The sequence below is a fragment of the Nomascus leucogenys genome, chromosome 13 (genome assembly GCF_006542625.1).
Source record: "Nomascus leucogenys isolate Asia chromosome 13, Asia_NLE_v1, whole genome shotgun sequence".
Classification (NCBI taxonomy): domain Eukaryota; kingdom Metazoa; phylum Chordata; class Mammalia; order Primates; family Hylobatidae; genus Nomascus; species Nomascus leucogenys.
The window spans coordinates 102,642,749-102,665,731 of NC_044393.1; the positions used below are offsets into that span (position 1 = coordinate 102,642,749).

The 22,983-nt window shown below is 41.4% G+C and overlaps 1 protein-coding gene across 7 annotated transcripts in view; it reads left to right on the top strand.

Annotated features, from left to right (window-relative positions):
• DPP6 (dipeptidyl peptidase like 6) overlaps positions 1-22,983 on the top strand; it is a 1,188,326-nt gene that overhangs the window by 721,425 nt on the left and 443,918 nt on the right. For all 7 annotated transcript variants that reach the window (XM_030826245.1, XM_030826246.1, XM_004090271.3 and 4 more), the window contains one exon: positions 11,267-11,381. In XM_030826245.1, the coding sequence (XP_030682105.1) occupies positions 11,267-11,381 (115 nt within the window). The remainder of the gene's footprint in view (positions 1-11,266; positions 11,382-22,983) is intronic.

A 22,983-nucleotide genomic window follows, 5' to 3' on the forward strand; every position in this document is an offset into this window, starting at 1 on the left:
CACCTCACAGTGTCACTGGGTTTGCCTGAGGTCTCTCTCTCCCACCGAGTGCAAGTGTAGGGATGTCTCTTCGGTTCACCACGTTAGGCCAGTGCTCACTGTCACAACACTGGGATCCAGTACATGTGGTTAACCACTGCTATTGTGAAATATTACAATGCAAAAACTATGGAACATGTAAACTCACAGCTTAACAGGTGAGTGTAACCTGAATTTCCTAATGTGAAATAAGCCATCCAGGTCTAGAAACAGAGGACAGCCAGTACCCCGCAGCTCCTGTACCTTGACTTCCTCTTTCCAGTGGCAACTTCTCTCTCCCCGTTGACTTATGCCGCATCCTGGATTTCATGGAAACGTCTTTCTGGCTTGTCTTCATGGACTTACATGTGAACCACTTACTTAGTGTAGTTTGCCCACTGTGGAACTTTTTACAAATAGAAACATTCATCTTATATTCTTTAGTGTCTGATCTATGTCACTTAAAATTATATTTGTGGGGTTCATTCGTGCTGTGCATGTAGTCAGAGGTTGTGATTTGCATGGCTATATGGCATTCTGCTACATGGAATACACCACTCTGGTAGACAGACCAATGACACCCCATGAAGATGTCCGTATCCCATTCCCTGGTACCTGCAACTATGTTAGCTTCCCTGACAAAGGAGACTAAGGTTGCAGGTGAATTAAGATAGTAAGATTATTCATCAATTGCCTCTCTGCAGCCAATCATTTCTCTGATGCTATTTGTTTTTCCATTATACTAGACTATGTGAAAATGCGGATACTAAGCTAATAGCTGTTTAACATGGATCTAATGAATAGATTCCATTCTAGGCCAGCTATGGTTTAAAAATACTACAGCTTTCTTTTTGAGTAATTTGATACCTAAAATAGTGAAGACCTCAGGAACAGCCCATCCTCTTCGAGACCCGTGAACATTCTGCTGTGCCAACTGTCTTGGCTGGCATTTGCTTCCACTTAAATTAGCTTCCTCCTGTCACAGAGGGGCCCATACTACAAGGCTGGTGGATGATGACAAATTTGATTCTTGAAAATCTGCTAAGGTAAATGCAAATTTCACTCAGTTTCCCTGGGAAAATAACTATACCTACTAGTAGAATCATCAGCCTTTTCAAAGAAAATGTATACATCAAATTAGCAAATTGGTTATTTTAAAATTGTAAACCAAAGGCCAGGTGTGGTGGCTCATGCCTGTAATTCCAGCACTTTGAGAGGCTGAGATGGGCGGATCCCTTGAGTCCAGGAGTTCCAGATCAGCCTGGCCAACATGGCGAAACCCAGTCTCTACTAAAAATACAAAAATTAGCTGGACGTGGTGGCGGGTGCCTGTAATCCCAGCTACTTGGGAGGCTGAGACAGGGAGAATGGCTTGAACCCGGGAGGCAGAGGTTGCAGTGAGCCAAGATCACGCCACTGCACTCCAGCCTGGGTGACAGAGTGAGACTCCATCTCAAAAAATAACGCAAAAATAAAATAAAACTAAATTAAATTGTAAACCAAGAGTGTGGTTGGAATTTCCACCTAGTTTTCAAGTGGAAGTGTAGCTAGAGCATGCCGCAGACACAAGAGCCCCTCAGGAAATGCCTTCTCAGAAATGGCGCAGGGCCAGGGAGCAGGCGGCTGGATGAAGCATCAGTGATTGCTATGCATTCGGCTTCTTTGTTTTCAAGTTTCAGAAACCAACTCAAACTAGTTTAAGTAAAATGGGAAATGAAGTGTCTCCTCAAGGCCGGGCACCATGGCAAACGCCTGTAATCCCAGAACTTTGGGAGGCCAAGGCAGGTGGATCACAAGGTCAGGAGATCGAAACCATCCTGGCTAACACGGTGAAAACCCGTCTCTACTAAAAAAATACAAAAAAATTAGCTGGGCATGGTGGCAGGAGCCTGTAGTCCCAGCTACTTGGGAGGCTGAGGCAGGAGAACGGCGTGAACCTGGGAGGCGGACCTTGCAGTGAGTCGAGATAGTGCCACTGCACTCCAGCCTGGGCGACAGAGTGAGACTCCAAGTCAAAAAAAAAAAAAAAAGAAAGAAAAATAAAAGAAAAAGAAAAAAAAAGAAATATCTCCTAAAGCAGCAGGAGTGCATTATTAAATTCAAGGGAAAAATGCATCCAGGCCTCAGGAGGAAAAGTACATCAAGAAATGGAAAGCCAAGGGGAGGTCATTCTGTCTCTTTGAGCTTCTTACCTTTTTGCCTTTGTCTCTTTGCTTTTGATTCTCTTTGGTTCTGAACCTCTCTACTTCATTCCTCTCATTCTGTAAATCTGCTTTATTTCCTTTGGAATCCTTACACCATATGGCAGCAAGCACTTAACTTCCCTCCCCACCTTCCGTTCTCATGTTTCGTGACAGCAGCCAAGAACGACTTGGAATATTTTAATCCCACACCGCAAATCCTGGAGCAGACTTTTGACCTAGGTTACGCCAATTAATTGTCTCTGGCTGAGGAGGAGAGGAGAGGGCTCACAGACTAGAAATGTGGCTTCCGGGGCCCATGGGTGGAGGAGGAGGAGGGCAGCTCAGATCATCTGACTGGGGTACTCTTTGCAGTGCCTCTGTACCATGCTGGAATATTGTACCAGGGTGGCAAGCCCTTTTTAAAAAGTGAGCTCAAATTATTTTAGTCTCTGCCGTTCAATTGCTGGTGGTTCTTGCCTTTGAGACTAGTTTGTTAGTTACTTAATATTTATTGAGTGCCTGCAGGGATTTTTGACATTGGGAAGTGATGTGTTGAGCATGCCAAAAATCTACCCAGTATAGAAAACTCATCTCAAAATCGCCTATGGGTTTCAGTGAGTCTATGCAAAAACAGCCATTATCTAAACATGCTTTAAGACGCTGTTATCATACACAGCAAGGTGAAAGATACAAATGCTCAATTTTAAATTCTGCAGCTTACTTCGTAGCCATCTTTTCACTGAAAGGGATTTCTCTTGGGCCTGATGTGTTGTGACATTTTTTTCTGTGGATGATCAGGTCACAGTGCTGCTGCATTTGGAAATATATAGAACAACCTGATACCTTTAAAACATTATATCAAAATAGAACGAAAGTAGACTGAGCCCAGAAAGCAAGACTAGCTTACATTTTGAACTAATTTCATAAAAGAATGTATCAGACCCAGTCAATTAAACTGAAGAGCCTAAAATAATTTGAACCTGATGTCGGAATTTGCAGGTAAAAATAATCAAGAAGAAATGTTAACAGATAGCTATTGCATCAATAATTTGCCTGTTTGTTTGTTTTCTAGAAGGATTGATAGGGCAGAAGTTAATTCTGCAAACACAGTTTTGCTGACCTTCAAGTAGAGGGCTGACAGCTGCTTTAGTAAGGGTGGTGGATAGGATTTCAAAGTGCTGTGCCCTCAGGCAGCAACATCAAGTCATGTTATGTAAAATAGGCAACTTTAGAAGTTCCCAAATGTATTTGAGAGAAGTAGAGTGGATCCCAGATGAGTCCGTGAGGCGCATACAGAAAGGGTGCGGGAGAGCCCTGGGAGAGCCTGAGCAGTGAGACGTCCCTTCTCCACATGGAGGACGTGGTGGACACTGCCCAGGGGAAGAGGGCCACCTGCAGGTTGGTGTCTGGATGTTCCGGAAACGTTGGCTCCTCTGCTTCCACTAAGATGATGATGATGTATAATTAATTGCCAGTCCTCAAAAGTTGGGCAGGTGAACCAAAATTAACTTCCAATTAATGAAATAAACGGAAGTGTTGGGGAAGGTAGGATGACATCTTCTTCCACCACCACCGCCTCCCATTCCCACATTGGTTGCTTCAGTCTTTCTGAAAGGGCTGCTCAGCTGCCCACGCCTGCAGTCTCTGCAGTTATTCACATGGAGGCAGCATTAATTCATACCTTGCGGCCATATCCGTTATCCCTCCCTCACCCCCACTACTAGCAAAAGCACCCCAGAAGTACTCACAAGAAACAAAGTGACAGTCACAAGGAAAGGAGCATCTCAGGGAGTGGGAAAGCTTCCCCTGCTAAGTCCATGCAATGCTTTATTGGATGATGAGTTAGGGTCCTCTTGCTCCAACAAGACTGGCTTGTGTTTCCACCTCCAGCCAGCATTGTGAATCCCAAGTAGCTGCTGATTTATACATATCCTCTGGAATTATTTAAAGCTATCAATTACCTAACCTTGGGTCTAGCTATATCATAGAAAAGGCCACTTTCCATTTTGGGAACGAGACTGTCTTCTAGTCTTAATATACTTCTGCAGGCCGCCTGATAGAAGAAGAGATTGATTGGTTTAAAGATAGATTATTATGAGAGAAATAATTTACTTCACTTCCTCCTTCCCTAGTGAGAAGGCCATCTGGTTGACCCCTCTGCCTTTAGCTAAGGGACATAGAACGCACAATTGCCAGCTGTCCCCACTGTGGCTGGCAAGGCTGGACCTCAGCTGTCCCCGGGGTCCCTGCTGTGCTGCCCCTGATTTCTCCAGTTTTCTCCTGCAGGGGTGTGTCTTTAGGAAGAGGCTTTGGTTGATCGTGAAATCATCCTCCAATCTCACTTCTGCTGGAGGTGACTCCTTCTGTCCCTTTAGCCGCGTAAGGCCAGACTTGCATTACATGAAACAAACACGTCATGGGATGTGTACCCGGAACATTCACAGTGGTTATTGGCTGCTTGAGGTGCGCATCACTTTATTGTGGAGTCACAATTATGGATCCAATAATCTGGATCACTCTGCTTTGAGGGCCCAATACAAATTAAATTTCAGATTTCCCCTCATTAAAGCTCAGGATGCAACAGGAAGTTGGAGGATCACAGGTTTCAGAATGTGACCACTCTAGCCCCTTCCCTTTCTTTATAAAGAGTAGGAAATTTAATGCACTTTCGAGTTCTTTCTCTATTACATATCATATGTTGCTAAAACATTACTTAGTGGTGATAGCAATAAATAGTAAATTAGTATCTTATGTTTATCTTATGTTTCTATAATTTTTATAAATTATAGTGTGCTTTCAAATACATTTACATTTAATCCTGATAACACCTAAGCAATCAGTTCCTTTTGTCTCCCACTCCTTTCCTCCTTGCAGCATTCAAAAATCATCTCCACCTTAGAGTTCTCATTTGAATCTTCTCCTCTTCATAAGGCACAAAGTCTGATAAATCTAGCAAGGCAAATTCATGAGAGATACAAAGCTCAGGCCAAGATGAGATGTGTCCGATTTTAACACAGAGAGGAGAGAACAGGAATGCATTCCCTGATGGAGAGGCACGGGTTCTATCGGCTGTAGCTGGGGAGAAAATTAAAGCAGGCTGCATTAGGGTCCTCCTTGAATCAGTTCATAGACATTGTGGTGTCTGTAATTATTATCTTAATCTGTGTTTCTTGCACACACAATTGCACATACAATTGGCATAAAAGTCAAGCTGTAATCACAAGTTACTAAGATAATAACATTGGATAAAGGTGAATTTTATGTTTAAAATGACCAAACAACACAGAAAAGGTATAGCTTGGTTTTAGTTCATTGTTTGTTTTATTTTTGCCTGAGTTAAAAATAAGTATGAGCAGCAGTGATGTCGCAGAGAACAGGATTGCCAACTATGCGTGTCAGTTTGCATTACATCTTGCAGGATCCATTGCTGCTTATGGCCTCATTCACGCAACTGGGCTTGCATTAACCCTTTGCTTTCTGCATCCATCAATGATTGCCTTTCTGTTACTTCTAAAGGCATTTATCCATCTATTCATCTACTCAACGCAGTCTCTGTGCACTATGTTGTCCCAAGTTTTGTACCAGGCATTCAGACGTTGAACACGGCAAGATAACGGTGTCCTTGAGTAGTTTGCCCCCTGGTAATGACACATGCATTATGATAATATAATATATTAATACATGTACTAAGGTAATATATATTAAACAGATAAATTAATAGTGGAATTAGTGTTACAGAAAGGCACTCACAGAGTGTTGTGGTTGTGTCCAGGGGGAAGAATAATGCCGGTGAAACCAGGCAAGACTTCCTACAGTGTCAGAGGTCATATTTTAGCTGATAAGTAAAGAATGCAAAGGGATTTGCCTGGCAAAATGAAGATGAAGGGAAATTCCAGGAAACAGAAAAGTTGTAGGGCGTGTTGAGGAAAGGGGGCATGGAAGGGAATGAGTTGCTCCAGGAACAATAACGTATGAGCAGAGTGGGGTAGAACTCAGATTAGGCTTAGAGGTAGAAAGAGGACAGACTTGCCATGTCACAGGTGCAAAGGGTGTTTTTTTCTTGAAAATAGAAGGCTGGAGCCCCAGAGAGGGCTTTACATGCAAAAAGGATACATAAATATATCCTGACACCTAGGTCTGTATGACCCTCTCAGAATAAGACTGTTGGCTAATATCTTTCTATTGTATGCCCAGAATTCAGCTACTTCCCAGCACACCCACCACTGCCACCCAGGACAGACCTCTGTTACCCCTGTGCCTTGTTGGCTGCTCCTGTTCCCACCCTGGTTTCTGCAAGTGTTTCCTCTAAGCAGCTCCCCTGGTCACCTTCCTTAGTGGGAGCCTTATTTACACACTGCTGTGCTCACACCCCTTTCACTCAGAGGTAAGCCGAAGCCCGCACCTGGCCCTCAGGTTCTGCACTCCCTGGCCCCTTACTGCCCCCCCTCCTCAGAACAGTCGCCTTGCTCTCCCACTCTGGCCACTGCCTCCTTGCTGTCTCCACTGAAGCCTATGCTGTCTCAAAGGCCAGGCACCTGCCACTCCCTCTATTTGGATTGTCTTGTCAGATGTCAGCTCTGCAGATTCCTTCAGTTCTATTCAGATGTCACTTTGCTAGAGATCTCTCTGATACAAACAGCTCCCAGAGCTCCACTGTCCTGCTTTTCTCTTCTCTTAGTGAGCTGATCTGCTTATTGTTTGTCCCTTCCCCCATTCCTGCGCTACATTACAAGAAAAAAATATGAAAAAAAATGAAAGCCATTCAACTTCTGTTGATAACAGTGTCAGTGTCTGTTTTATTCATTCCTGTATTCAAGGTTCTCAAAACCTAACCTGGCATAGTAGGCCCTAGCTAAACATGTGTTGGATAGATGGATGTGGATTGACAGATATACAGATGGATGGATGGATGGATGGATGGATGGGTGAATGGAGGATGGATGTGGATGAATAGATGGATGGATGGATGAATGGATGGATGGGTGAATGAATGTGGATGAATAGATGGATGGATGGATGAGTGGATGGATGGGTGAATAGATGGATGGATACATCGATGAATGTGGATGGATGGATAGATGGATGGATGTGGATGGATGGTTGGATGGATGGATGTGGATCACTGGGTAGAAAACTTATTCTTCTTAGAGCAAATGGTTGTGAACATGCTTTTCCATTTTAATGGACCTCCAAAGTATGCATGTGGTAACGGAATAGGGAATATGTTATAGCCTCACTTTCACCATGCTAGGCAAAAAATGTCTAATTCTACTGAGAAACGCACTACTAAAACTCAGTGTGCCAGGGGATAACCTAGTGACTTCTCTTGACTTTCATGGAAAGCAGAATCAATCCTACTCAAATTTTTAACAGTTCAACTCCTGCAAGTTAGGAGGAAGTCTGAATTTGGGGAGCCAAATTAGATGTTCAAAGAAGCACATATTAGCTTGCGTTCTAACTTGAAAACTGTATCTATGCTGTGGTTGTACCTATTTAAAAATTAAATGTGCATATAGACCAGAAATAGAAAATAATATGAAAAAGGCTTGGTCAGGCACGTTGGCTCATGCCTGTAATCCCAGCACTTTGGGAGGCCGAGGTGGGCGGATCACGAGGTCAGGAGATGGAGACCATTCTGGCTAACACGGTGAAACCCCATCTCCACTAAACATATAAAATAAAAAAAAAATTAGCCAGGTGTGATTGTGGGCACCTGTGGTCCCAGCTACTTGGGAGGCTGAGGCAGGAGAATGGCGTGAACCCGGGAGGCGGAGCTTGCAGTGAGCCGAGTTCACACCACTGCACTCCAGCCTGGGCAACAGAGCCAGACTCTGTCTCAGAAAAAAAGAAAAAAAAAAGAAAAAGGCTTAAAAAGTCAATTTTTGGGATTAACAAGGTTATTCATCACTTTTTTCCTGTTTAATTTGCTTCCCATTATTATTGTCACGATGTTGCTTGTGTAGTAAAAGAAAATTTCCTGCACTCTGAAAAACAAAATTTGGCAAATAAAAATCAAATTTAGTAAAGAATATCTTTATCCCTGTGGGTTTTAATGCAAGAATGCTGCCTGAAAGACAATGTGATACATCTGTACCTAAGCAACGATGTATATATGATCCAGAATCACTCCAGTTGAGTGGGATATGCATCGATGCCTATGGGTCATCTTACTGTGCATTTTTTCACTCAATAATGTATACCAGACTGGTTTTATGTGCAAAATCTTATCTTAGTCCAGTGGGCATGGAAGAAGCATAGTCTTTGCCCCCGTTTCATGAAGTGTCCTTACTCTCATTCATTTCTTCACCCCCAGTACCAGCTTCCACAGTTTTGTATCTTTCGTCTCTATCTTGTATGTGTCCAAAGAACTTCTGCTGTGTTCTTCCTTATTAATGTCATCTATTTCTGCCTTCCTCCCTGAAGGATCAGTCCCCCAGGATTTCCATGAGATGCCCATTCATCCTGCTCACTGCCGGGTGAAGCAGCCCATTCAATTATCAGGCAGTACCAATGGTTAGACATTCTGAAGTTTCACTGCTGTACGATTGGCCTCTGTTAAATTTCCTTTTGGTTCTCACTCTGCTTTCTGGAACATGCTCCCCAGTCCGTGTGATATGCCTTTAAATGAGTGAGAACTTTTAAGTATTTGGTATTTGAGGCTAAACACTTCCTTCAACTTTACTTCATGTGATATGTCTTGCAAATATCTTTATCTTCTTTCTAAAACATATTTCTAAATAATATTCTCTATGTCATGATCTATAACAATATCCAGCCACTGTCAGATCATGAGTGTGTTTGGGTCAGGGAGGTGTTTACCACTGCAACATTTGTTCAAATGAACTTTTGTAAGTAAATCAGTCACATTATTGGCTGGTCAAGTAGTTGACGCAAATCAAAAGTCTTAGGGTTTTTTTTGTTTTGTTTTGTTTTATTTGCAAATGGACTTTGACCAATGCATCTATTATATGATAAATGTGTTTAAAACAGAATTTAGAAGTCTAGATTAATCTTATGAGAAACAATATTCAGGTCAGGCTCGGTGGCTCATGCCTGTAATCCCAGCTCTTTGGGAGGCTGAGGCTGAAGGATTTCTTGAGGCCAGGAGTTTGACCAGCCTAGGCAACATAGTGAGACCCTGTCTCTACAAAAAAATAAAATAAATAAAAATTAGCCAGACTTGGTGGTACACCCCTGTAGTCCAAGCTACTTGGGAGGCTGAGGCAGAAAGATCATGTAAGCCCAGGAGGTTGAGGGTGCAGTGAGCTACAATCACACCACTGCACTCCAGCCTGGGCTGGAAAAAATTTAAAAAATCATTAAAAATGAAATAGAAACAACACTAAAAAGATATCAATTATTTGAGCTAATGAAGATAACATTAATTTTATCATTTTGGTTCATGAATAAGATTTGGTCTTGACGTTCTGTTTTTAATGGTCTCCTTGGAATTTCCTCTTAACAGCGTTTGAGGAATGTCAACTGGGTTGTGAGAAATTGCGTGCACGAGGTTGCTTGTATGAATAGTACCACTGAAAGATTCCTGCTAGTCACAGACTTGATGAAAAGGGCTTATTTTCTTTCTGAATTCAGGTGAAATGAAAAGCTGCTGAATTAGCAAGATCTAATTACTTATCCTTGGCCCTGGCCAGTGATTTTCTCCCAAAGAAAATGCTACCTAATAAGAAATGAGATTGAATCAGTGTAACTTTCTGTAGCTGTTTTGTTGCTCATGGATAGTCTTACTTTTTAAGTCCTAAAAAGCTACTCTCTGTAGATGAATTAAGTAGATGAATTAAGTTATAGATGGCAAATATGAAGACTTGTAGAAATTCTAAACCACTGTAGAACTCTTTCCTATTAAGCCTATAATGGCCCCATGAATTTTTCTTAATTTAATAACCAACATAGCCAGTATTAAATATTTGGATGGTACTGCATATTGTCTATTTTAGTTTGTAGCAATTTGACACATTCTAATAAGCTTTTAATCTTTGATGAAAATATATATATTGCATTGTCTAGTTTTTGAGGCCGTCTTCATTCTACCTCATTTTGGCTTGGTTACTGAGTTGCAATTATGTGCACTATAAGAGTGTATTCTCCAGACTATACATGGGCAGAACTGGTCCCTTTGCAGTGTGACCATCTGTCCTTATTTTCTCCTGTATAATTAACAATAATCCATATGTAACTATTATATTTATTACTTATTATTAAGCATTCATATTATCCTTTTTGTCTCTCAAAGAATCACAGTTTCATCTAAAAGTTATATGACTCCTCTAATTTGCAGGGAACTGAAAACTTGGTCTCAGTAGCCAGTATGCATGATGAATTTCCTAGACTTATGTAGTCTTTAGCACCCTTTAGCAGTGTCTCCAGAGTCTCTCTCCCACCTGCCACTCTTGCTGCAGTGCAAGAGGGTTCTCTGGAAGGGACTGAAACCTAGAATAAGGATAGGTGAGTTGCCCAGTGAAGAGAGACCAGGAAAATCTTGAAACGTTGAATGAGGAGCTATAGAAAAAGAAAAGCCTGAAGGTAGTGTGATGGGAAGAAGTTGGTGAAAATTGGCACATAGCATGTGCTAAATAAATATTTAAATTTGGTACCCTGAAATAGAAGTTGATCACATGGATGTAAAAAAAAAAAGGGAAAGATGACAGAGGACTTGGAGCTGAAAAGTTTAATCCTGGTTGGGTTGGATTCAATGAGGGTAAGGAGTTTAGCTGTGAAGAAGGAAAGCTCCAAGATGACCCTATACTGTACAGCCTGGTTTATCGGGAGGAGAAGCATTAGGTTTGCACAAACGCTGCAAATATAATAATATCAGATTCTTTCTTGAGGTAACATTTGGCCATAGTACAGGAAAATGACAGCCCAAGGCTTTGGGCCACTGAAGGCAGAAGGGTACAGAAGGGAGCTAGTAGTAGCTTCAAGAATGGGAAGATGCCTCTTTCACTGTTTTGTATCTTGGTTCTTGATTTAAGTGAAATATGTCTATTTGGCTTATTTTATTTCCTTATTTCACTCACTGGGGTTTTCTTTGATGTTGCTGTTTTTAGGAGCTGGTGGGGAGTAACCCTCCACAGAGGAATTGGAAAGGAATAGCGATTGCACTCCTTGTTATTCTGGTTATCTGCTCCTTGATCGTCACCTCGGTCATACTTCTGACACCAGGTACTGTATTCATTCTTGGAAAAGTAAGTCGCTGTCAGAGAGAAAGAGCATAATTTTACCTTGCAATTTTTTTCTAAGTAACTACCTATTACACAATTTATTTTTCCCAAGTTCTAATTCTCACTATGCCATATGATATAATATGGTTTCAATTTTAAAAATTCATTTTATATGTTTTGGATTTGTTTACAAAGTTGTTTACTACGTGGAAATGCTTGGCATATATTAAAATTACTTATACAATTACTTATTCATGCTTGATCAACTTAAAGACAGTGGCATAAATATAATGATTTTATATATTTCATAGAATTCCTGGACATTATATCAAGGGTGAATTAAGAAAATTATTAAAACAACATATGTTGAGTGTGAACTAAGGAGAAGGTGCTAAATAGGTACTACTGAATATTACATAAAGTATAAACCAGTGTCATAAATCTCTCAAGAAAGAAAAGACACTAAAATCCACAGAAGAAACCTACAACAAATACAGATATATACATGCGCTATTGAGTAAGCCAAAGAGAAGTGCTATCGGAGTTGAGAAGAGAAAGAGAAATCTTTCAAAAGAAAGTTCATGGAGAAGGTAATATGTAAAGTGGGTTTAATGGAGTAATGGTAGCAATTTAGTAGCCAGAGAGTGGTAGGATTATGGAGAGAAGAAAGCCTTTGCCTATAAAATAATAATATAGGGCTGGATGTGGTGGCTCACGCCTGTAATCCCAGTACTTTGGGGGGCTGAGGCAGGTGGATTGCCTGACATCAGGAGTTTGAGACCATTCTGGCCAACAGAGTGAAACCTCATCTCTACTAAAAATACAAAAATTAGCCAGGCGTGGTGGCAGGTGCCTGTAATCCCAGCTACTCAGGAGGCTGAGGCAGGAGAATCGCTTGAACCTGGGAGGCAGAGGTTGCAGTGAGCCAAGATTGCGCCATTGCACTCCAGCCTGGGCAACAGAGTGAGACTCCAACTAAAAAAAAAATAATAATAATAATGTAGGAGTTCTCATAGAAAAACATTGTGGCCATAGATAAAACAGTATGTAACTGTTTTATCCATTCTCATTATCATAGTAGATGCCTATTTGTGTGGGCAAAAAAAGTTTTAATTCTCAGTAAATAAATACACAAGCATTAGACCCTAAGATGAAAAAAAGTAGATATTATAATAAAAAACCTTTTTCCACAGGTACAACAAATGTGGGCAAATTATAATCCAGGCTTAAACTATTACCCCAAAACCTAAATGAGAAAAAAGTGATCTGTACCCTGACACCAAACTAGATAAAGATATCACAAGGAAACTACAGACCAATACCCCTTATGAAAATAGATATAAAACTCTTCAACAAAATAGTAGCGAACTGAATCTAGCTACATGTAGAAAGATTATACACCGTGACCAAATGGGATTTATTCCAGGAAAAACAAATTGGCTTGTATGAAAATCAATCAATGTATTATACCCACATGAATAGAATAAAGGACAAAAAGCACATGACCATCTGAACAGACACGGAATAAGCATGTGACAAAATCCAAAAACCATTTCCTGACGAAAGACTCAACAAGCTAGGAACAGAAAGAAACATCTTCAACTTGACAAGCATCTGTGAAAAACCCAATAGCTAACGTCATACTGAACAGCAGAAGACTGAAATCATTCCCCCTAAGACCAGGAGATGGTAGACAAGGATGTTCATTCCCAGCATGGCTATTTAACGTTATATTGGAGGGTCTAGCCAGGGGTATTAGGTAGGGGGAAAAAAAAACAAAAAAACAAGGACATCCAATAGGAAAGAAAGAAGTAAACCTGTCTCTATTCATAGAATAGATAATGTTGTATATAGAAAATCTTAAGGAATCCACACAAAAAAACATATAATAATAATAAACGAGTTCAGCAGGAAGGAATACTTCAGACCAAAATGCAAAAATCATTTGTATTTTTAGCCACTAGCTATGAACAATCCCAAAATAAAATTAAGAAAATGATTACACCTAAAATAGTTTCAAACAGAATAAGATACTTAAGAATAAATTTAACAAAATAAATAAAGAAGTATAAGACATGTGTACTAAAACTACAAAACAAAATGGAAAGAAATTAAGACCTAAGTAAATGGAAGGATATCTTACATAAATTGATTGAAAGACTTCATATCATTAACATGACAATACTTCCTAAATTGATGTGCAGATTCAAACCAATCTCTATCAAAATCCCTCTTTCTTTCTTAAAGAAACTACAAGTTGATTCTGAAATTCATATGAAAATGCAAAGGACTCAGAATAGTCAAAACAATCTCAAAAAAGAACAATTCAAAGACTTACACCTCCTGATTTTAAAGCTTACTGTAAAGCTACAGAAATCAAAACAATATGGTACTAGGATAGGTATAGACATACAGATCAATGGAATAGAATTGAGAGTTCAAAAATAAACCCATACATCTATAGTCAATTACTTTTTGACAAGGGAGCCAAGACCATTCAATGAGGAAAGAATAGTCTTTCCACCAAATAGTGGTGTTTCAACTAGATATTCACGTGCAAAAGAGTAAAGTTGGACCCCCAACTCATACCATATACAAAGATGAACTCAATGTGGACCAAAGACCCAAATATAAGAGCTAAGGCTGTAAAACTTTTAGAAGAAAACATAGGGATAAATCTTTGTGACTTTGAATTAGGCAATGGTTTCTTACATGTGACAACAAAAGTGCAAGCAATCAAATAAAAAATAGATAAATTGGACTTCATCAAACTTAAAACATTTTGTGTATCAAAAACACTATCAAGAAAGTGAAAAGAGAACCCACACAGTGGAGAAAATATTTGCAAATCATGTCTCTAGGGAAGGTCTAGTATCCAGAATATATAAACAACTCTTGCTTCTCAAAACAAACAAAAAAACAAATAATTCAATTTAAAAATAGGCAGAGGATTTAAAGAGACATTTCTCCAAAGAAAGACAAATGGCCAAAAAGCATATGAAAAGATGTTCAACATCATTCAGCCTCAGGGTGAATGAAAATCAAATCACAATGAAATACCACTTCACACCCACTAGGATGATTATAAGAACCAAACACAAACAAAAAATGGAAAATCATAAGTCCTCCCAGGATACAGAGAAATGGGAACCTTCTTACATTACTAGTAGAAAGATTTTAATTGTGTGGCCCCTGTGGAAAATAGTTCAGTAGTTCTCCTAAAAGTTAAACACAGAGTTACCATATTACCTAGTAATTCTACTCCTACGTATAGACTCAGGAAAACTGGAAACATATGTTATATACAAACTAGTATATGAGGTTCATAACAGCATTATTCATAATAGCCAAAAAAGTGAAAACAACCCAAATATTCATTGCCCAGAGAATGAATAAATAAATGTGATGTGGCGGGGCGTGGTGGCTCACACCCATAATCCCAGCATTTTGAGAGGCCGAGGTGGGTGGATCACGAGGTCAGGAGGTCGAGTCTGTACTGGCTAACACAGTGAAACCCCATCTCTACTAAAAATAAAAAAACTAGCCAGGCGTGGTAACACGTGCCTGTAGTCTCAGCTACTCGGGAGGCTGAGGCAGGAGAATCGCTTGAACGTGGGAGGTGGAGGTTGCAGTGAGTCAAGATCACGCCACTGCATTTCAGCATGGGTGACAGAGCTAGACTCCATCTCTAAATAAATAAATAAATAAATAAATAAATAATGAATGAATAAATAAATAAATAAATAAATAATTGTAACCATATAATTTAATACCCCTCCACTGTGAAAAGGAATGGAACTGATCCATGCTGTAACATAAGCTAACCCTGGCAAGTTCACGCTAGGTGAAGGAAGGCTGGCCTAAAAGGCCACATATTGTATGATTTCAAATAGGCAGATCCCTAGAGATAGAAAATAGATTTGTGGCTGCCGTAAGGTAGAGGTGGGGAGAAAGTGAAATGATTGCTAATAGGTATGAAATTTCTTTGAAGGGGGATGAAGAAATTATTCTGGAATTTGATAGTGGTGATAGATGTATGACTCTGTTAATATTATATATTTTTAAAACACTGAATTGTATACATTAAAAAGATGAACTTTATGATACGTGAATTTCATCTCTATTAAGCTATGAGTTTGATAAAAAGATGGGAAAGCTGTTGGGGGAGAAAAGTGTAGCCTGGCCACAAAAGTGCCAGACATACTAAATTGCCTTAAAAACTTGTCTAACCCCGAAGAGGCTTCAGGGGCAGTTCCGGGAGAGAGAGCGTTGCAGTCTCCTGCGTGAGCGAGCTTCATGAATGCAGCACAGTTTCCTGGAACATTCAGGCTGAGGATTCAATCCAGTGCTTCAGTGTCCAGGAAACAGATCCCTGTACCTGTTGAAATCAGATGACCAGGGTTTAGAGGGGCTGGGGGAGGAACTGCAAAGCCAATCCTCGTTTTGTTTTATGGTGGTGCTGCTGATGATCTCACACGGCTGGGGACTTTAACCATTACATATTTCTAACGAATATAGAGGAAGTCAAGTTTTCCTCAGGGTCTGTGGAACATGTGTTTCTGCCTCTACTTTTCTTTGAGCAGAACTGTGCTTTGTGTAAGAACGTGATTCCTGCAGATTCGATCTCGTGGTTGTCTGGCACTCCCTTTGGGACTTAGAAAGCAGTAGTGTCTAGGGGTTTGCAGTTACTCCCACCTTCCAAGGTGCATGTGAACGTTCATGTCACCCCAGTCCAAGGGCTGTCATGAGTGTCACTCAAGAGTGGAATAAGGCCAGTGTGGTGGCTCATGCCTGTAATCCCAGCACTTTGGGAGGGCGAGGTGGGCAGATCACGAGGTCAGGAAATCGAGACCAGCCTGGCCAACATAGTGAAACCCTATCTCTACTAAAAATACAAAAATTAGCTGGGCTTGGTGGCAGGTGCCTGTAATCTCAGCTACTCAGGAGGCTGAGGCAGGAGAATGGCTTGAACCCAGGAGGCAGAGGTTGCAGTGAGCTGAGATGGCGCCACTGCACTCCAGCCTGGCGACAGAGCAAGACTCTGTCTCACAAAAAAAAAAAAAAAAAAAAAAAAGTGGAATTAATGGCTCCCAGAGCTTCTTACACAGAAATGTCCACAGCAGCAAAGCGGGTTGAGAACCGGGTCCTGGGACCCTGTCCTCCAAGCTCAACTCCAGGCCTGGCAAGCAGTAGCCCTGCGTCTTCTCCACGCACAGGGAGTGGCGGCATGCCTCCTCCCTCCAGCGCAGCAGCCAACCCTGCCAGCATTACATTCAGTTCTTTTGCAGCCAATGCAACCAAAGCAGCCTCCCCTCTGCAGTAAACAGAGGATGCAGTCGCTGGGAACTCTTCTCCCTCCATGCTGACCGCCAGTTGTCAGGGGCAACTGCTCCTAGAGAGGCTCTGGTGAATGGCTGAGTTCCAGAGAAGGCTTTGGAGGGGACTTTGCTTTTCTTGTTCCATCACAATACACATGCAGCTGAGCCTTGCTTCACCTTTTGGTTCTGCTGGGCTTTCGTGAGTGCTGTTTGTTTCTCTGGGCTGTGCTGCCCTGGGACTGGGTGTCCAAGGTTTAGGCCTCTCCCACACGGCTGCACAGCAAATGTTGCACCGCTGCTCCCGCACCGCAGCCTGACTGCATCCACTCTCCTGCAATACAGCAATGGCTTGTGTTTTGGCATAAAATTCCATCAGGCAGAGGAGGTATCAAATCATTCAACCTGCCACTAGCTCCAGAGCCGTCTCAAATTCACTAATGTACAGAGCAGTGTCACCTCGACTGAGAATGCCTGCCAACAGAGCCAGCATGAATGACCCCAGCTAGGAGCTGAGAACTCTGTGCTAAGTGCCAGACAGAATGTGCAAAGATGCCAGTGCTTCCCATGAAGCTTAGAGTCCACGTAAGGACAATGCATGTGCAAGGAGAATTCCACAGTAGTGTTATCATTAAGCAAAAATGAAAGTCAAAGGCAGGGTGTGGTGGAGGCCTGTTGAGTTGCGTAGATAGTGGAAATGCTGACCTAGAGGACTGAGATCCTCATCAAGGCAGGAGTGACTTCCATCGGTGAAAGTGAAAGATGAGAGTCAGTCTTCAACAGTGGAGAATCCAAGTCATAACAGTCACACTTCGGATATGTTTGCACACAGTGTTGAGTGCATTCCTACCCAACGTTGCTTCCATTTTGGTAGATTTAATTAGAAATCGTAATAGGTGCTTTTTTAAAAAAATAGTATTTTTCAAGTACTACCAGTCTTGTATTCTGGTTTATTGAAACTCAGAGTACAGTACCTGCTTTCTACTTCATTAGAAAATCCGTTCTGAACTCACTTGATTCAGTCGTTTTGTGAAAATGGTTCCTGGTACCCACGGGCCCCTTGCCACCCCGGTGAGAAGAATCTCATGCGCGTGGTGGAGTGCCCTCCTGATGACGCAGACCTGGAAGGGCCTCATGGTAATCACTCTGAACAACAAGGCATCTTGTCCTGGAGTACAGTCTAATTATCACCAGTTATGCACAATTTATGTTTTAGAAATCAAATTAAAAGTGTTTAAGGCGATCTTAGTTCCAAAGGGATTTACCAAATGAGAATATGTCCTTTTCGATTTTGTCATTCATGTCTCCCTTGCTGGCCCATGCTCTTTTCTCAATTTCTTCTCTTCGGAATAATAGGCTCAACATTCAATTTTTTATTTTCAATATTAAATATGTATCTGTCTACAATAGGCCACACACAGCGTATGCCTTTTGTTAGCAGCTACAGTTCTCGCATTCTGATGGAAACGCTGCGGCCTTCTCCAGTGCCACAATCGCTGATGTGGGAGTCAGAAACTCCGGCAGGATCGGATTTGCATGAAAACATCCCTGACACTTGGCTTTTATGGAATCTCACATTAGAGCAGGTGGACAGTGGTTTATGCCGGAAACACTAGAACACTTTTAGGTGGTACATCAATGAGAAGCCTTGAATAATTCAAAGTCATAGTGAATGGAGGTTCTGGGTTAAGGCCAAGCACAGGTTATCAGAACATAAGACTCGTCAGTCTTTTGGGTAGAAGCGTAACATAGAGATTACTTTTATGGAATTAAAATGTCATCACTGTTTAATGTCTGTGACTGCATTGCCAACCCTCACCTTTTTAAAATTCTTGAATAAATAATTTCAAAACATTTTATTGAAGAAGGATATACATATAGGATATATATTATATATTTAATATAAATGCTATATAGAAATTAAATATATAAATATAAACACATGTGAGTAAGCTATTGCTGAATTTTGATGAATTTTAAAACCAAACATGATTCTGTAATCAGCATCCAGGCCAAAAAAGCAGAATGCAGCCAGCATCCCAAAAGCTCCCCAGGCCCTTCCTATCATTAATCCCCTCAAGGGCAACCTCGTTTCTGACATCACAGAGTAGTATTATGAGTCTTTATAGTCTTTGCATTTATGGCATAAATGTAATTGTCTGGTATGTCTACTTTTATGCCTGCTTTTGTTCTATATGTTTGTGAGATTCATTGTTGTATTTTAGATTGTACTGCTACCCAATTTTTAACATATATTGGATTATTTTATCATAAAGTCCCACATAATCTCAATGAAAATTGCAAAATAGTTTAACAGTCATTTAATAGCTTGTGTGTATATCATAAAAAGTAATGCATACCTCCTAATTTTTTTTGTCTTGTAGAAATAGATGGCTTGCTCCGTATCTTTTGGGCATTTTCTGTTATGGCTCCTATATTAAATTCATTCTGCAAATTCAGTCTTGTTATATCCCATCTACTACCACTGACCATGGCCGAACCGTTTCATCATGGGAAGCACAGGTGGCTTGAGTGGGTCTCTGGTATTGTTCATTTGCCCTGGGGCATCTGCTCTGTGAGTCCTGGGCTCCTCCGTGCCTGCTCACACCCATCTGCAGCAGACTGACTGGATTGGGGATGGTGTCTACTCTGATCATGAAACACAGAGTTGTTTCGGCTGCTGCTGATGCTACCACTGTTAATGTTTCTGCCCAAAGTTAACTTGTTAATACTAATCGAGACTGAGTGCTATAAATAGAGGCTGCAGATGGTGTTCATTATGATGGTCCAAAATATGGGAGAGGCCATTAAGAACAGGATACATTCCTGGAAGGCTTCGTGGAGAATGAGCAATTAGGGACTTTAAAAGATAGATCTAGTAGAGATGGAAGAAAACTGAGAGGGAAGGCCATGAGTACTCAGGGGACAGAGGACAGTCTGGCCAGGAAGTTGTGGAGGGGCCAGGCGTGGTCAAGAGTTAAGGGAGAATGAAAGGGGTGGTAGCCAATGGGGAGAGCCTGAAACGCACAGGGCCTGGATTTGAGATTGAACTCTAATTTCTGATACTGTTTACACCAATGTCATAACCAGTTTCAGAATCTGATGAAAACTGTAAGTCATCTTATTGTTGGAAGGAAAGAAAGGGCATTGTGTGCACATAAACATTTGGATATGTTGTGTTAACATAACGTTTGCGAAGCTAGTCAGTCCATCCCAGGGCCATCTCAGGGATCTGCTTGAGCATTTATCCAAGGTCCAGGTGTTAAAGTTTGTCAGCCAAAATATTTTTGTCTGTGAGTAACAGAACAGCTAACTAAAACTGTTCCAATTGCAAGTGTCCGTATTGTTTCACAAGACAACTTTAGACATAGCCAGTCCAAGGCAGATTCAGGGCTCATGGATATTGTCAAAGTCCAGGCAGTCTCCATCTCTCTGCTGCCATCATCAGTATGTCGACAACATGGTTGTGACGGCTTCATGCATCACTCGCCCACAGGCACAGGAAGGGATGGACACATAGAACTTAGCTTGTGCATCTCACTTCCTCTGTCATGGAGGAAATAGTTTTCTGAGTAGTTCTTTTCAGTTCCCCAGAGCTGTGAGGAGACAGCTTATTTGCTGTAACCACATTGCATGGCTACCTTCAATGGAGGGGGGTTGGGAAAGCCCGCCATTTGTAGGAGTCAGGCTCTGCTGAGTTGGAAGAAGGCAGAGAGGCACTGGCTCTTGGGGAAGCAGCCTTCAGTGTCTGCCACCATGAGCAAGACCCCTTGATTTGTGAAATTCTTGAGGAATGTGGTCTACAGTCCTTGAACGTGACCAGTGAATTTGAATCATTCTTTAAATTGAAACAAATCTTCTCCTTCCAAAAGGAGGGAGTTCTGACAGATTCTCACAGAAGAAAGAATTAGGTTACATTGCTACTAAACCTATAGTGAGTTGCAAACCTGCAAACTACTGAAAAGTGGGTCCCTGGGAGCATCTTAACAGTCTCTCTTTTGATTTCCCGTCATTAATTCTAGAAGGACCGCTAGGTGCATCTCACTTATTTATGGAATCCTTACACTAAAGAGCCATTTTTCTAAAGGATGGCAGTAGATGCTTATTATTCATGCTCGTGTTAAGACTATAAGCTAAGGCACATGGGTATACATATTTATCTATAAATGGGCACTTTTCAAGTGTCGCTGCATTTTGCATCCTATTTTAAAGGTAACCATGAAAATGAGTAAATCTTATGCTGGGACCCTGGTTTCCTCTGGAGTCTCTTGCCTGCTATAGATGAGTGCCTCCTGGTCAGGTTCAAATTAATTTTGGGGGCCTTAAGGGCCATGTTTTTACAAGCAGCTGGCTCCTGTATTAGTTGCTAGTTTAGTGAAGACTCTGGCAGTCCAGAACCAAAGGCAGCAATTCAGGAGTTTAAGCAGAGTTACCATACCATGTCAGAGTCAGGAACACAGAAAGCTGTGATGTAATAAAATTGGAGAACTGGAGAGCAATTCTATAAAATGAACTAAGCAGGTCGGGGAAGTAGGAAGATGAAGTTCCAGATTGAAATGGTTCCAACTTCTCTGAACTCTTCACCTTAAGCCCTACTTGGACAACCATTGATCACTTCTGCAGAAACAATCTATCGATGCACTTTCTCAGATTGCTACTTCATAATCCTCAAATCCCAGATATTCTAAATTGACTCTGTGCTTTTAAGTATGGTATTAAAATCACCAGAACTTCAGTTAAGTGATGATTTGCAGGACCTCCCGTTTAATCAGTCTCTTTCTTGCTTTTCCCCTACTCAGATTCTTCGTGTCTTTCTTTTTCATTCAGTAAATGTATGACCATTGCATCCTCAGAGGATGCCTTCTAAAGTGGTGGGTTGGTTGGAAATGGGAGAAAGGCCTTGAAGGGTGTGGTAGGCTAAAAAATGCGCGCCCCTCCCCACCAAAAAAAAAAAAAAAAGCCCATGTTGTAATCCTTGGATCCTGTTAATGTTTTCTTTTATGGCCAAAAGGGGGTCTTCTGTGGCTACGTTAAGCATCTGAAATGGAGAATTACCTTTAGTTATCCAATTGAACCTCAAGGCGATCACACGTGTTCTTATAAGAAGGAAATAGAGGGAGATTTGACACAGACAAAAGAGGAAACCGCAATGTGACCACACAGGTGGAGATGGGGGGGATGTGGCCACAAGCCCAGGAATACTGGCAGCCCCCAGAGGCTGGAAGAGACAAAGAACAGATGTGATATGGTTTGGCTGTATCCTCACCTAAATCTCATCTTGAATTGTAGCTCCCATAATCCCCATATGTCATGGGAGGGACCTGGTGGGAGGTAACTGAATCATGGGGGTAGGTTTTTTGTGCTATTCTCATGATAGTGAATAAGTCTCATGAGACCTGATGGTTTTATAAAAGGCAGTTCCACTGCACACGCTCTCTTGCCTGCTGCCATGTTAAGACATGCCTTTGCTCCTCCTTTGCCTTCCGCCATGATTGTGAGGCCTCCCCAGCCATGTGGAACTGTGAGTTCATTAGACCTCTTTTTCTTTATAAATTACCCAGTCTCAGGTATTTCTTCATAGTGGTATGAAAATGGACTAATACAAGATGCTTCCCCAGAACCTCCGAGAGCATGCAGCCCTGCTGACACTTGTATCTGGGCCCAGTGAAGCTGATTTCAGACTTCCAGACTCCAGAACTGGGAGAGAGTACTCTTCTGCTGTTTGAAGCCATCAAGTTTGTGGTCATTTGTTACAGCAGCCGCAGGAGGCTAAAAGGGAGATAAATGGCGTTGCCACTTTTACAGTGGCCATGTCTTACACGCAGGCAAAAGAATGCACTTGTGGAGAGATCAGAACTAGAATGCTTAGAAGCCATGTGCTAGCCCTTGGAAGACCATGAACTGGACAACAACGGTGCCATGCACTGCCGTGTCTGCTCCTTCCCGCCATTCACAGTGGGAGTCCATGCTGGGCTCCTAGCTCAGCTCTTTAGGGGACACCCCCGAGTTTCAAAAGGTGGTTCTTTACCATCTTCACCGCAAAGAAAGGAAATGAAATTCATTCACATTGAGATGTATTTTGATGTTTTTCAACATTTGAGAGAAAGAGGAAGGAAGAGGAGAGGAAGAGGAATCTCCAGCATTGACTTAATTCTTCTTATTTTACATACATTCAATTAAACAGATTTAAGCTCCACTTACAGTCTGTGTTATTAAACTCGTGGAGATGGGAGATTAAATGCAGATCAATAAAAGAAGCCAATGAAATTCAAATTAAAAATATACATT